Source organism: Oenanthe melanoleuca, chromosome 1, assembly GCF_029582105.1.
Source record: "Oenanthe melanoleuca isolate GR-GAL-2019-014 chromosome 1, OMel1.0, whole genome shotgun sequence".
Taxonomy (NCBI): domain Eukaryota; kingdom Metazoa; phylum Chordata; class Aves; order Passeriformes; family Muscicapidae; genus Oenanthe; species Oenanthe melanoleuca.
Genome location: NC_079333.1, coordinates 52,332,116 through 52,346,388, shown reverse-complemented (window position 1 = coordinate 52,346,388; position 14,273 = coordinate 52,332,116). Strand labels below are relative to the sequence as shown.

Genomic DNA, 14,273 nt, shown 5'->3' with positions numbered 1-14,273 from the left:
CCGCCCCCTGCCCTCCCTCCTTGCCTGGCTCCCTGTGCCCGCGGGGCGGGGCGGGGCGGGCGGGCGGGGGCGCGGTACCTGCGGGGTCGGGGCGGGGCCGGCCCGGGGAAGGAGCGGCGCTGCCCCGGCCCCGGCCCGGCCCGGCCCGGCGGGATGCGGCGCGGCGGGAACGGCAGCGAGGGCGAGCCCGAGTGGCCGTGGCCGTGGCCGCCCTGCGACGAGCGGCTGTGCCTGGCGCTGCCCATGTGGGTGCTCGTTCCCATCACCGCCGTCTGCCTCGGGCTTTTCGTGCTCGGCGTGGCGGGCAATGTCCTCACGGTGCTGGTCATCCGCAGCTACCGCGACATGAAGACCACCACCAACCTCTACCTGGGCAGCATGGCCGTCTCGGACCTGCTCATCCTCATGGGGCTGCCCTTCGACCTCTACCGCCTCTGGCGCTCCCGGCCCTGGATCTTCGGGCAGCTGCTGTGCCGCCTCTCGCACTACCTCAGCGAGGGCTGCACCTACTGCACCATCCTCCACATCACCGCCCTCACCGTGGAGCGCTACCTCGCCATCTGCTTCCCCCTCAAGGCCAAGGTGGTGGTCACCAAGCGCCGGGTGAAAGCCACCATCGGCGTCCTTTGGGCCTTTGCCTTGCTCTCCGCCAGCCCCTTCTTCTTCCTGGTCGGCGTGGAGCAGCCCGAGAACCAGACGGACTTCAGCCGCGAGTGCAAGCCCACCCCGCAGGCGCTGCAGTCCGGCCTGCTGGCCACCATGTTCTGGGTCACCACCTGCTACTTCGTGCTGCCCGTCACCTGCCTCAGCGTCCTCTACGGCTTCATCGGCCGCGAGCTGTGGCGGAGCAACTCCCGCCTGCGGGGCCCCAGCTCGCTCCTCCGGGAGAAGGGGCACCGCCAGACCATCCGCATCTTGGGTGAGTCCCGCTACCGTCCCCCTCGGGCTATGGCTGGGGCAAGCGCCGGGGCTGGGGGGCCACGGCAGGGCTGGAGCACCCGCAGCTCCCGTGCAGGATAGGGAATACCACAGGGGGACATCCCAGCCGCGCTGCCGAGCCCGTCAGTACTCCCGGGAGTACAGGGATTTCACTCCCTCCCAGCTGAGGCTTCACCCGCGTGCCATTGCACATCCAGCAGCACGACTGCCTTCCGTAGAAATACCCGTTTTCTGAATATTACCAGGCAGAACCAAGTACAAGGTAGCCTGCAACTTCAGGCTGCTTTCTAACAAAAAAACTGTGTTAACATCACCAGTCTCTTCCAGCGGACAGCAACACCTCTGCATAGAAAATTTCTGCTTCTGAAAAGTAAGTTCTTAGTGGTCATTTGTAGCTCTCCAAGGAGTAAATCCACTGGTTGCCCAAGGAGGCTGAAAAACAGCAACTTAGCCCCTACGAGCTGTTTGGAGACAAATCCCATAATACCAAATTACTTCCTACAGATGTATGATGCTGATAATTTTAATTCATTTTCTTAGTCATACATTCAGTAACCCAGCATCAGGCTCTAGAAAGTTAGAGACCTGAGTCTGCTCTGGGGCTTTAATGTTTGAAAGTAGTGACCAATCTGAAGGGAAAGAAAAAAGAAATCCTACTATTGACTAAGGAACATAAAACAAAATGCCCCAATTATTATTTTTGCCTACCTTTAATGTAGTTTTTACAAGTAACATGAGGAGACTTCTTTTACTGAGAGTGTAATCAGCTGCATGGAAATAGTGTAGCACAGAGGAAAGAAACTAATAAGCCTGAGAGAATTTTGCCAACTTATTTGAAGACAGTGCTTACACTGAAGCAGGTACAAGGTTTTCTGACAGAAACACCCATATCCATGATTTCAGAACCCACTGAATGAGGCCAGTGCCCCCTTATCTCAAAAATCCAGCAGCACTAGGTGTGTGGTGTTTTTCAGATGTAAGCTTTCTTTGGCTGCATCCCTTTTATTTAAGCTCTGAGAAACATGGAGGATGCTCTACAAATGATTGTTTTACTTACATGCATTTATAAACAAAAATAATTAAAAGTATGGATACAGTAATAGACTTATGTAATTGCTCCTCATCTGCTCCTGCTGCGTTGCCATTGCAAGAGGATTTGTATTTGTTCTCCTTGTGTTAAAATCTAACATAGGACTAGGCAAACAGCTGAAGTGACTCAGGCTAGAGATCCATCTAGGCAAGTAACTGTCTTAAGCAGTAACAGTCTGGGGATGCATGAAAAAGCTTTAATGGAAAAAAATCAATAGCCCAACTACACTGTAAAGTCTTTATGTTAGATACCATCCTGTCACAATAGAGTGAATTCTGGAGCTTGGGTAGCTCAGGTGCAGCCCGGGTCCTTTTCGGTGATGCATGCCAAGTTAAAACAACTCTGCTGCAAATAGAGCTGCTGTGGAGCTTCCACGAAAACTCCTCATTCTGACTTCTGTTTTCCTATCTCATATGTGATGTTACAGACATAGATGGGGGGGATTTCTGTAGTGCCTGATGTAATTATACAGGTGCTGTATATGCAGCTGTATATGCTCCACTGTTGTTCACATTTTTCTCATCAAACCTCATGTCACAATTTAGCTTAAAATTTTACCAGTTATCTTTTACTTCAGACTAACAGTCAGACTTGATGCTATTCCCATTTTCATGGTTTTCCAACAATTTAATGCCATTATTTCTATGTATCATTTGTATCAGTTAGAAGAACCTGCAAAATCAGCCATGTAAAATTTAGTTTACTGGATGGTTGAAAAGTTAACTCACTCCTTAACTGCTGCATGTGTTATTTTGTCTTATAGCTGTGGTGGTTCTGGCCTTTGTAATTTGCTGGTTGCCTTTCCACATTGGCAGGATCATATTTATAAACACCCGGGACATAAGGACGATGTTGTTCTCCCAGTACTTTAATATATTCGCCCTGCAGCTTTTCTACCTGAGCGCATCCATCAACCCTGTCCTCTACAACCTCGTTTCGAAGAAGTACAGGGCAGCAGCCTGCAAGCTGCTGCTGCCACGCCGAGCTGCAGAAAGGGCCTTCACGGTGACAAAAGACGCTGGGGGCTACACAGAGACCAGCGCCAGCACGAGGAACGAGTACACCACCAGCTTCTGAGATGCACCCCGCACTCCTTCAGGCATTCTTGCCTAAGGAAGGGAACTTCCTTCTCATGGCAAAGTCACAAAAGGATGGACATTTGTTAGGGAATGAGGTATTTTGTAACTGTCTGTGTTTTGGGATACCTGTATTTTTGGTAACAGAGCAAGCAGGCACCGTGAAGTAAGGAGAATGATGTGCAATATTTGAAAGATGAGAAGTCAATAGGAAAAGCTGGAGTAAATTGCCAGTAAAACAATGGGTTTACTTTATTACATATTGTTCATTGCACATGGTCTGTGCCATTTCTAGTATTTTCTGAAAATCGTAACACCAAGGTCTGCAAAGGAGCACTTTTTGGGAGCTGTAATGGGTGAAACTCCAGATAGCCTCCACCATTTTAAAGCACTTTCCTTATAAACAAGATTTTACAAAACACAGTCTCGTAAGGAGATGGGTGCAAAAAGATCATACACCAACCTGAACAGCCATTGAGAAGAACCAAAAGAGCTGTATGTTTTTAGTACCTGGTCTTGTAATCATGAAGGGGACTTTTCTGGGCAGTTTCACTAAATTCCCTTAGGAAAGCATCTGCTGCACACAGCAGTCTCTGGGCTTAATCCTTTTGGCCTGACCCACAGGATCAAATAAGGTCTTTTATTTACATGTTAGCAACGAATCCTCTGTTGTAGAACTTGAGATAACCCAGATCACTGCCTTAGGATAGATGAGCAGTGTTTAGTAAATGGTAGTGATGTGTCTCCACTGCGTCACATTGTGCATTGTGTGTGCAAACAATAAACCAAGTTAACCCACCTTGACACAAACAAGACCCATCACTGAATGTGCTGGACTATGCCCAGGACTTCATGCTGTATAACGCTGCACTGCAAGTCAAAAACCAACTTCACTAATCCTGCTCTAAAAGATTTTAATTGGAAACTTCAACTGTACAATTTAGGAAGGAGGCTAGTTGTGAGGAAAAGCTAGAAGAAGCTGTGCCGTGTTTTCTCTGGAGGATCATTGGCTGTGTGCATTTTACTTGTTACTTTATTGGCTCTAGTGGTGTAAATCTGGACCAAAATGGATGACGTGGGACTGCGCTTACAGGAGCATCACTGATGCTATATCCATGCTTGCTGTTGGTTCCCTGTTAACTTATTCTCCTTTCAGGCAGTTGTAGAGAGTGATACTGTCCCCTCTGAGCCCCCTTTTATATAGGCTGAACACCCCCATCTCCCTCAGCCACTCCTGAGTTGTGCTGCAGACCCTTCACCAGCTCTGCTGCCCTTCTCTGGACACACTCCAGCACCTCAATGTCCTTCTTGAAGTGAGTGGCCCAGAACCAAACACTGGGATTTGAGGTGCAGCTTCACCAGTGCTGAGTACAGGGGCACAATCCCTGCCCTGATCCTTCTGGCCACATTGTTGCTGATACAGGCCAGGATGCCATTGGCCTTCTCAGCCACCTGGGCACACTCTGGCTCATGTGCAGCTGCTGTTGACCAGCACCCCCAGGTCATTTTCTGCTGGGCCATTTTGCAGCCTGTAGCGCTGCCTGGGGTTGTTGTGGCCAAAGTGCAGGACCCAGCACTTGGCCTTATTGAGCCTCATACAACTGTCCTCAGCCCATCAATCCAGCCTGTCCAGATCAATTCAACAGAATTCAACAGCTAGCTCAGAGATCTCAGAGCAGCAGAGTTGAACAAACCCAAGTCCTCTCCAAGTTTTAAAAATATGACCAGTTCTCCGTTAAGGAGTCTGCAACTCTGAGTCACTGAATAAAATCTAAAAAATTCTAAAGACAGAAAGAAATCTTTAATCTCACTGCATACACATAAAGTTTTCTTTTTCTGTCAGCTTCATGCTGGTGTAGAGCAACTGTCTGCAAGGCTTGGGTTAGATTGCTTTTGCAGGGGGTTGTCATTAAGTTGTTCAGTTATCATAAAAGAGCAGTTGTTATGAACAGTAATCTTTGTAAATGTATTAAGACCAAGGAGGGAAAAAAAGCTTTATCACATTGATATGTGACTTTGGATCTGCTTCTGTATGCCTGCAGTCTCCTGATAATGGCTTTTCCTTTATCAATTTCTGGTAAATTGCACTGAGAATGAAACACTTGCTCATCAGAAATTTCCCCAAAAGCAATTGCACAGGTACCAAAAGCACAAGGTGAGTGGAGGAAGGAGGAAAATGCCCTGGTGGGATGCTGCCCTGAACCCCTTTATCTAGGGTGCACTCCCTGCCACAGACAGCCTTGGCACTGCTCTGCTGTGTGTGTGCAGGGTGTCCAAGGCGGGTCCCTCTCCACGGGACTCCAGCTCACTGCTCCCAGGCTGCTCATGGAGTGACTGTTTCTGCAGGGAGCTCCAGGCTTGGGCTGCTCCTGCCCAGCCTCAGAACTGCAGCAGCAGGCTGCACTCCACTCACCCCCGCAGACTGCATGGAAATGGCCTGTTTTTCTGGGAAAGTAATTTGTATCCCTATTTAAAGGTACCCCCGTGCATGCTTAGTAGAGTAGCACAGGCAACAAAATCCCACCTGTGAGATTGCAGTGCCTTGCTGTTAATGCTCTCTACCCACCAGAACAAAGGCTTAGGAGATAGATGAAGTTTGGGGTGTTTACTCAGAATTAACCAGGCCTGGCACTGCTGTCTCTGGCATTCAGTACTGGATTGTGTAAGCAGGGATGTTGTAAATAAAATAGCACTTCCCAGGAACTCTGAGTCCAGGCTATCTCTAAGTATTTCAGAAGCAGTTTCCATACCACAAAGGCTGAAAAATACAAGAAAAAATAGACTAGAAAGAGAGAGAAAGTGGGGCAGGGGTGTAAAAGAAAAGCACAGAGACCAGATGATAAAAAGGGGAGCATGGTGAGATCGTCTCTTTTTTAAAGCACACATGTAGTTATGTTGAAAATCACAGAAAAGAAAATCAGTGATTTGACAGAGCCCTGAGACTTGCTAGAGTTGTGGTTGTACTGAGGAAGAGCTGAACCCAAGGTTTGCCACCTGAAGCTTGAAAGGAACCTAAAACCGTTCATTTTTAAACATGTGAACAGGTTTTTCATAACAGAGAGGAAAGAAATTCTTCCCACAGATCATAGTTGAAAGGCACAGCTTGGCCCTCAGCACTGGGTTGGCATTGAGGTATGCCCACCAGGAAGGAAGGAAGATAAAGAAAATGAGAAAAAGAGAAAGAAGGAAAGAAAGACAAGGAAGGAAGGAAAGAAAGACAGGGAAGAAAGGGAAGGAAGGAAGACAGGGAAGGAAGGAAGACGGAAGGAAGACAGGGAAGAGAAGGAAGGAAGGAAGGAAGGAAGGAAGGAAGGAAGGAAGGAAGGAAGGAAGGAAGGAAGGAAGGAAGGAAGGAAGGAAGGAAGGAAGGAAGGAAGGAAGGAAGGAAGGGAGGGAGGGAGGGAGGGAGGGAGGGCTGTTTTAGAGAGGCTTGGTGCACTTGAGTGAACAAAGAGCTCTGAAGTTCAAAGCTGCTCTTGTACTTGCTGGAGTGATGCTGTCTCCAAGGGCCATGTGCAGCTGGCCTGGCAAACAGAGAGGTGCAGGGACGTCATCCCCTTAAAATTCCATTTGTCACTGTGCTGCGTCACTCCCACAGGAAACATAAAGCCTAAGGCCATCTCAGCAGTCAAATAAAGGGATTATACAAAGTAAGAGGAAAAACAAATAGGTATCAAATGGCCCAAATTGCTCTGAATTAGCTAAACCAACAAACATGGTCTTGGCCTTGGATCAGTCAAGTCTGATGGGAAAAAGCCCCAGCATCCCTGGGGTGCCACTTCCTATTTGACTTAGGAACAGGCTTAACATTGTCAAAATAGGCCAAATCTATGATAAAATTAGTATCCAGAAGTATATTTCACAGCTTTAGGGAATTATTTATAAACTGGTTTACTGTTGCTGTATGTTCCTGGTCACCTGTGATGCTGCACTTGAGCTTTGGTGGGGATTTCCTGGAGCTCAGAAGAAAACTAAGGGAAAACAAGTGGGGAAAAGGTTTCCATTTGAGTAGCTGGGGGGCAGACACAAAATTTGACCACTTGTGCACTTGGTACCAGTAGGTGTTGAAAGATTTTCCCATCAGGTAAAGCACAGAATTTTCCACAGGCTCAAGTCTAGTTGTTGCATCGTTGTTTACTGCTGAGGCAGACTTGGTGCTTCTCACGACAAGGCAGACGAGGACTTGCAACATCTGGGTGAATATTAAGGGACCAAAGATCTCTGATGCCTGCCCAGATGTCACTGATGGAACCTCAAACTGAGCCTCAAAACCCTGGAAAGCAAAAGCAATGCTGTCTGCTTCTCAGTGACCCCACTGTGGGAACCCTCTGGTGACCCAAAATGTTAAGGCTGATGTCATCCAGTGCTTCCATGGGCCACACAAATCTCCAAGCATGCCACCAAGTGTTTAAGGAACCCAGTTTTGGACCAGAAAATGGCTGTCCAGACTGGGAGGTTGGAATCTCCTCCTGCAGCAGGTCTAAGCAGCAACACTGCTTTGTTTGTCCTGGGGCTGCATGCGTCCAAGAGCCGATGTCCTTAGTCACCCATAGCCAGAATCAGAGCTGCCCTATACATCACCTCAGTCTCCTTCCCGGAGGCTGGGGGCTCCAAGCCCCCTGGCACAGCAGAACTCCAAGGGTATATACCCAGGATGGGGGTGGCATATGCCCTGGGAGAGGACAGTGGAGCTGACAGCTCTGTCCTGCCTCTCACTTGCCTCATCTTCCCCCCAGATCACCCCATTTGCATGCCACCCCTTTCCCAAGATGAGTCCCTGCTCCTTCCAACTCCACTTTTGGACTTTGTCTTCCTTTTCCCACTGCGGAGCACAGATAATGCTGTCTGCTTTCCCTCCTTTTCCCTTTCCTTCTCCTAGCCAGAACTACCAGATGGATTCATTTATTTCTCTTTCAGAAGTTGTTTGTGACAAATATCTCTGCCACGGGGCTCATCCCAGCTGCCAGGGATTGGTGGGGAGCCAGATGCTTCGACCACAGCCTGTCCCCATCAGCCATGAGCCTGTATGAGATCATGTTAAAGTTGTTTAAAGTTTTAACAGCGCCTCTGTGTGAGCTGATTTTAAAAAAAGATTAACCCTTAAGAAGGGCTGGGTCAATTTTTTCTCAAGATATGAAGGCCAAGTAAAGTCCTTGGACAGGTTCCATTGCTCCCCATAGCCCCTCATGGACACTGTCCTAGTACTCACAGATAAAAAGACAGGGCAGGAGAGGAAATTCTGAGTGTTTGCTCTCAACCCCAGCATGCATGTATCCACAAGGTCTCCTTCAGTGAGGGCTGAAGTCAGACCTAAACCTCAGACTCCATCAAATACCACTGTCCTTAGCAAAGAGCCCAAATTCAGCACAGTGAAGCAGCCTGAGATGCATCGTCTGGAAATCACTAAAACCAGTATGAAGTGACAGGAATGCAAGCCAGATGAGAGGGTGTATTTACCTGGAATGGAAGAACCACCACCATGTAGTGCTGCAACATGAGGCATTCAAATCCCTGTGGAGGCTGGTGCAGTTGCTCTATCAGAGGTGACAGCTACCCTGGCTAGAGTAAGAAAGAAAAGCCAGCAAAAGTATGAAAGTAATAATTTTTCCCTTCCAAAACTTATTTCACATCATCCCATGTGACAAGGACCAGCATTTCACCACAGCAAAAGCAAGTCAGCTCTGTGTCAGTTCTCCCAGAGACCCAACTATGATGATGATCACAGAGCTCATGACAGTTCCATAAGACTGTTGTTCTATCAGGAGTATCCTGATAGCACAGCAGGACTCTGCAAGTGGGTTCAATCCCTATTTGGGCCATTCACTTAAGGGTTAGACTCAATGATCCTTATGGGTGCCTTCCAACTCAGAATACTTTGTGTCATTCTGTGTGATGTTTCTGCACTCTGAAACTCTGCAGAGGTTGCAAAACAATGTCAGGAAACCTTGAAAGCAACAAAAATGACCTGGTGTCTGCTATAAATCAAGGATACCAGCACTGCCCAGCTTGCAGCTAAACTGATTATAAAGGGAAGCACATGCCCAACATGTGTGGCTCCTGTGCAACAATTTTCCCCATCTTAACAAGGAAATCAGTTCTCTAATTTGAATATAGGTCTGCTTTTTGTCTGTGGAGCGCAAATACACCCCAAAGACAAGTTGTGTTTTGAACCTGTGGAAGCACAAGCTGTCCACAGCCACAGAAGAAGAGGAATGTGGAGAGAGGCTGTTTCCCCCTCTCCTGCAGCAGCTGAGCACAGCATAGGGAACATTCTCTTATTCCAGGGTTTCAATTCTGCCAAGTCAGGCAGCATTCCCAGCCTGGACTTTATTTGAGGCTTGTAGGCATTACCTCTTTACAGACTTCAAGAAACTTCAGCAGAGTCTGCTGGACTGACCTGGACAAGCCATATCTTGCCAGGGAATCATCTCATCCACTTGTCCACAGCATTCTGCTCTTCCAGAGCAATCTGTAAGCTAAGGCAGCTGAGACAAGGGAAGCTGCTCCCACAGAGTGGCAGGCCAATTTTCCTGCCTCTGGGAAGTTACCACGAAGATGCAGAAGGGACAGACACAGAACACAGAAATGTTTGCTACTTTCCATGCTGCCTGTTGTGAAGGGAGATCTCTCCTTCAGAGCCTGGGGACAGGAAAGAAGCAGGGAAGCATAGACATGGCTGAAAATAGCCCTGGCTGAGACAAGCCTGGGACAAGCAAAGTAAAACATGGAAGAGCAGCAGGAATTGGTCCAATGGAGTAGAACTCCCCTATCACACAGATGGAATCCACCCAGATCCATTTCTTCCCCATATATTTTTCCCTCCTTACGTATTTTCCCTTCACTAACTGATTTAGTCTTCAGAGTCCATTTTACACCTGTTGGTGAGAAACAACAGCTCATCAGGAGCTTGTAATAGCCAGAGTCCTCACTTTCCTTTGGTTTTCTTCTTCTCAGACACCTCTTGTTTTGTGAAGTGCAGTGTGTGTAAGGAGTAATATGCCTCTATGTGGAAATGTCAAATGTACTGCATTTTAGTCTGGGCTCTAGGAATACTGCATTTATTTCTAAATAGAGAAACAAAATTGATTTCTTGCCTCCTTGTCACCAAAACATGGGACAAGGCTGTCAAAGGAAACACATGCCAGTAAGAAAAATTGACAGGTAATTTCTGTTACATAAAGGGAGAAATATCCAAATTAGACCATTTGACAGCACACATCACTGCATGACAACTGATAGTCATCAAAAAAGACAACCTTAGAAGAAACTGCCTCTGTGGGCTTGCAGACTGGAAGAGTAGACAGGGTGCTGGTTTTGTGCTGGACAGTCTTTGGGATATTTACACAACAGAACCTTTAAAACCAAGCTTTATTGCACAAGTGACAGGCAGCAAAATCCCACTCCTGTGCTCAGGGAAGCTGGACCTAATGAGTTTGGGTCACAGACCTATAGGGCAGGTGTGGAGTGACCAGGACCCCACACTCATGCTGAAGCCAGTGGAGCAAACTCAAAGTGGTCACTGAGCTACAAAGGACCCTGATAGTGCTTGGTGCCACTTGGGAGGAGCCCTGGTGCAGCCAAAGGATGTTCACTGATCACCCCACAAAACACCTCTGCTGTGCCCCAGTGGCTGCTGTTTACCAGAAGGTGTAAGCAGGAGAGGGTTTTAGTCCAAGTATCTGTAGGTAACTGCAGAAGCAATCACTTCCAGGCTGGCTGCACGAACCTGGCCCTGCTTGGAGGAGGGAACGAAGAGGCATCACTGACTGCTTTCAATGACCAGTGAGGAAAAAGCTGCTCACAAAAAAATTATCAGTGGTGCCATGCATCACCAACATGGCAGGACACTCAACTCCCCCTCACAAAGCAGGGACTGGGGCCTACAACTTCTACAGCAGGAGACAGACAGAGAATTTGCAGAACCATTTTTTCTGCCTCCACGACATAGATTTGACAGATGCTGCCTTCACTGTTGTCAAACTGACTTTTACATGATTCCTAATCTCACTGTTTTTCAAAGCAGTGAAAAAGGCAGCAAGTGATAAAGACAGAGGCTCTTGGAACGGCTCCTGCTCAGGGCAGGTTTCCCTGCTCAGCATCACAGTCCTCACAAATCACACTCCTGCCACCACACACTCCAACTATTTCCCTTTCCACTGCATATACTTCAGCACACTGCTTTATAAAGCAAGCACATCTGTTCCAAGGTCATTTATACAAGGGGTGTTAAGAGATAAAAAGAGCACCTTGTTGTACTTGCTTGGTACTAACAAATACCTGATATTTCCTACATGAACTGAAGGGCCTAGCTGTTACAGATGCTTAGCAGCTCACAGATAAAACTTTCTAAGAGGAGAGGGTTTGTTTTTAAATCCAGAAGGCAAGACAAAGGTCAAAGAACTTTTAGAGATTAATAAAGATCCAAACCCCCAAGAACAAGCACTGTAACTTCTTCTTACTAGTCTTTAAACAGATTAAAAGCTTCACTGTTTGTCATTATACTCCAACTACAATTTTGAGGTAGGTGTGAAGCCATCTGCCTTAAGAGCTATGATGGTAGTGCAGGAAACCTGGATCCAGGATCTAAAGCCTACAGTGCTCAGATACAGAAAAATACTGCAAAGCAGGTAACTGCAATGCAAGAATAAGTTTTCTCAGCAAATCAACCCCAAAAAAGATGGTGATGGAGAATGAGATTTTCAGTCCACCGATACCATGAATATGAGGGTATAAAAATGTACTAACAGCAGTACAATAAGCACCATAAAAGCCCAGCAAAACATCTCAGTAAATTGTGAGCACTGTTGCTATACCAAATGGTTATTACATTATTGCAAAGGATCAAAATCCTGAAAGTCAAGATGATCCCACAGCTTTGTAGCTGTGTATCAGAATGTACCTGCACAAGTGGAAACGTACCAGAAGTACGAGAACACAAGGGGTATGACAACTTCCAAAGGACATTGTGGCAAAGAGAGCTTTTGCTTTCTCCCATCTGCCAGATCAAAACACAACATATCAGCAATGAGAGCCTTCTGGGACACCTCAAATGTGACATCTAAACAAACGGGTCTGCTAAGTAAAGAAAAAAGGGGTGAGGGGAAAGGGGTGGTAAGCAATCAATCAATTGAATTAATTTGGTTTGTAAGATACAGATGCAGGAACAAATTGCAGCTGTTGAGAGAAGCAGTAGGTTTTTTCAGCAGGTCTCTTTCTAGGAGAAAAGGCCTATTCTTGACAATCTGTAAATTATGAAAATTGAAGCTCAGAGGGCAACATGCTACTTAACTGGAAAGACTGAATTGCCCTGAATTGTACATAAAAGAACAGCAAGACTAGGAACCACTTTTCCTCATTACTACTATCCTCTTCTCCACTGTAATCTCAACAAAAGAACCCCACTTATTCCCTGGACAAGGATGATTTCTGCAGTAGGGTTGGTGCCATTTTCCTTTCGACAAATTTTAGGGAATGACATGATTTCTCTTGGTTGTGGAGTGAATGATTACCCTCTTCATGTTCCACAGAGATGCTGTTGTCTGCTGCCCTCTAGCTTTTACCTACAGCTTTTGGTGGAAGGCAAACAGAGGCAGCAAATCCTTTAGTCCCATCCAATCAGTGGGAGATTTCAAATTCAAGATCATAATTAGATTATAAGCCTTTGTAGGATGGGACATTATCTGTCTGTCTGTCTATCTATCTATCTATCTATCTATCTATCTATCTATCTATCTATCTATCATGCTGCCTCCCCTCTAATGAAGACAACTCCAGCACAAAGAAGTGACTCTAAGTTACAGAGCAGAGACTTCTTGCAAGTCTTGGTTTGGGTTTGGGATGCTGGGAGAAACACATACTGAAAGATGTTATCTTTTTGCTTGATGCAGTGTATTTTAACACAGAATTCAGCAATGGTCCAGTCACATTTGTGAGATTGGTAAGGGAAAATGCACAAATCATTTTTGTAGTCTTTCATAAAAAGGATGTCTAGAAGGGATTTTTTCCAAACGGAATAAAAAATCATCTGAGATAGTCATGCAATGCATGCATAGCAAATAAATTAATTTTAGGCCATACAGAAAACAAAAGGATCCTTCAAAAGAAATTATTTATAACCTAATTCATGCTTTTACCTAGTTTTCAGGTTTCAATTGACTTGAGACTCAAAAAATTCTGTATTGATTTAGATCACATCCTCAGGAATTCTTTTACTAATTTTTAGTTCTTCTAGTCCTTAGTCTTTTTAGTCTAGATGGTCTAGGACTTCTGAAAGTTTTCAAGATGTGATTTTTTTTGTCACTGACTGAATAATTATTTGGGATTTTATACACGACAGCAGTTTATGGATGTATCTCCAAAAATTTATCCACAGAGAAGTTTTTACATTCCCTGATATTTAGAAAAAATGGCAGGGACATTAAACACTCCACCCTAGAGGCTCTGGTCAAAAAGTCCAGAGGTCACAAGCAGATGCCTTAGTTTATACAGACCATGATAACCAGCACAACTTATTAATGAAGGTGAAAGGTGAATAATGTCAGAGCACAAGCCCCAAATCCCTCATCACACCAGAAAGCAGAGCACAGCAGCAGAGCTCTGCTCTTTGCTCCACCTGCTCCATTAGCAGCTGGGCCGCCTGTTGCAGAAAACCCTTCTGGAATCCCATTCAAGCAAGAGTTGGACTTGATGATCCAGGTGGATCCCTTCCAACCCAGAGTATTCTGAGAGTCTTCTTCTGTGATTTTATTAGAGAGTGTCCAAAAGAGAGCTGTGAGTGTGAAGGGCCTTGAGGGGAAGCCGTGTGAGGAGTGGCTGGGGTCTCTTGCAGATACAGCTTCATTGTGAGGGGAGAGGAGGGGCAGCACTGATCTCTGCTCTGGGGTGACAGTGACAGCACCCCAGGGAATGGCCTGAAGCTGGTCAGGGGAGGTTTGGGTTGGATATCAGGAAGAGTTCCTTCCCGAGAGGATGACAGAGCTCAAGAAGCGTTCGGACAGTGTTCTCGGGCGCAAGGTGTGACTCTTGGGGTGGCCCTGTGCAGGGCCAGGAGCTGGCCGGTTGATCCCTGTGGGTCGCTTCCAAGGCAGCTCGCCCCGTGAGCCGTATCCCCGGCCACTTCCCGCTACGGAGCGCGGATCCCGCCGGGAGCCGCCGCCCGCCCCGCCCGG

General features: G+C 46.7%; 1 protein-coding gene across 1 annotated transcript; it reads left to right on the top strand.

The window, feature by feature from the left end:
• The first annotated feature begins 153 nt into the window (after positions 1-153).
• On the top strand, positions 154-5,013 carry MLNR (motilin receptor). The gene is made up of 2 exons (XM_056488768.1): positions 154-919; positions 2,793-5,013. The coding sequence occupies exons 1-2, from the start codon at positions 154-156 to the stop codon at positions 3,104-3,106; spliced, it is 1,080 nt and encodes a 359-aa protein (XP_056344743.1). The 3' UTR covers positions 3,107-5,013.
• Positions 5,014-14,273: the final 9,260 nt, after the last annotated feature.

What these genes read in the sequence shown, in the direction of transcription:
- MLNR (XM_056488768.1), top strand. Translation starts at nt 154, where the DNA reads ATGCGGCGCGGCGGGAACGGCAGCGAGGGCGAGCCCGAGTGGCCGTGG. An exon ending in CCAGACCATCCGCATCTTGG is followed by an intron (nt 920 to 2,792) that starts GTGAGTCCCGCT and finishes TTTGTCTTATAG; the next exon opens with CTGTGGTGGTTCTGGCCTTT.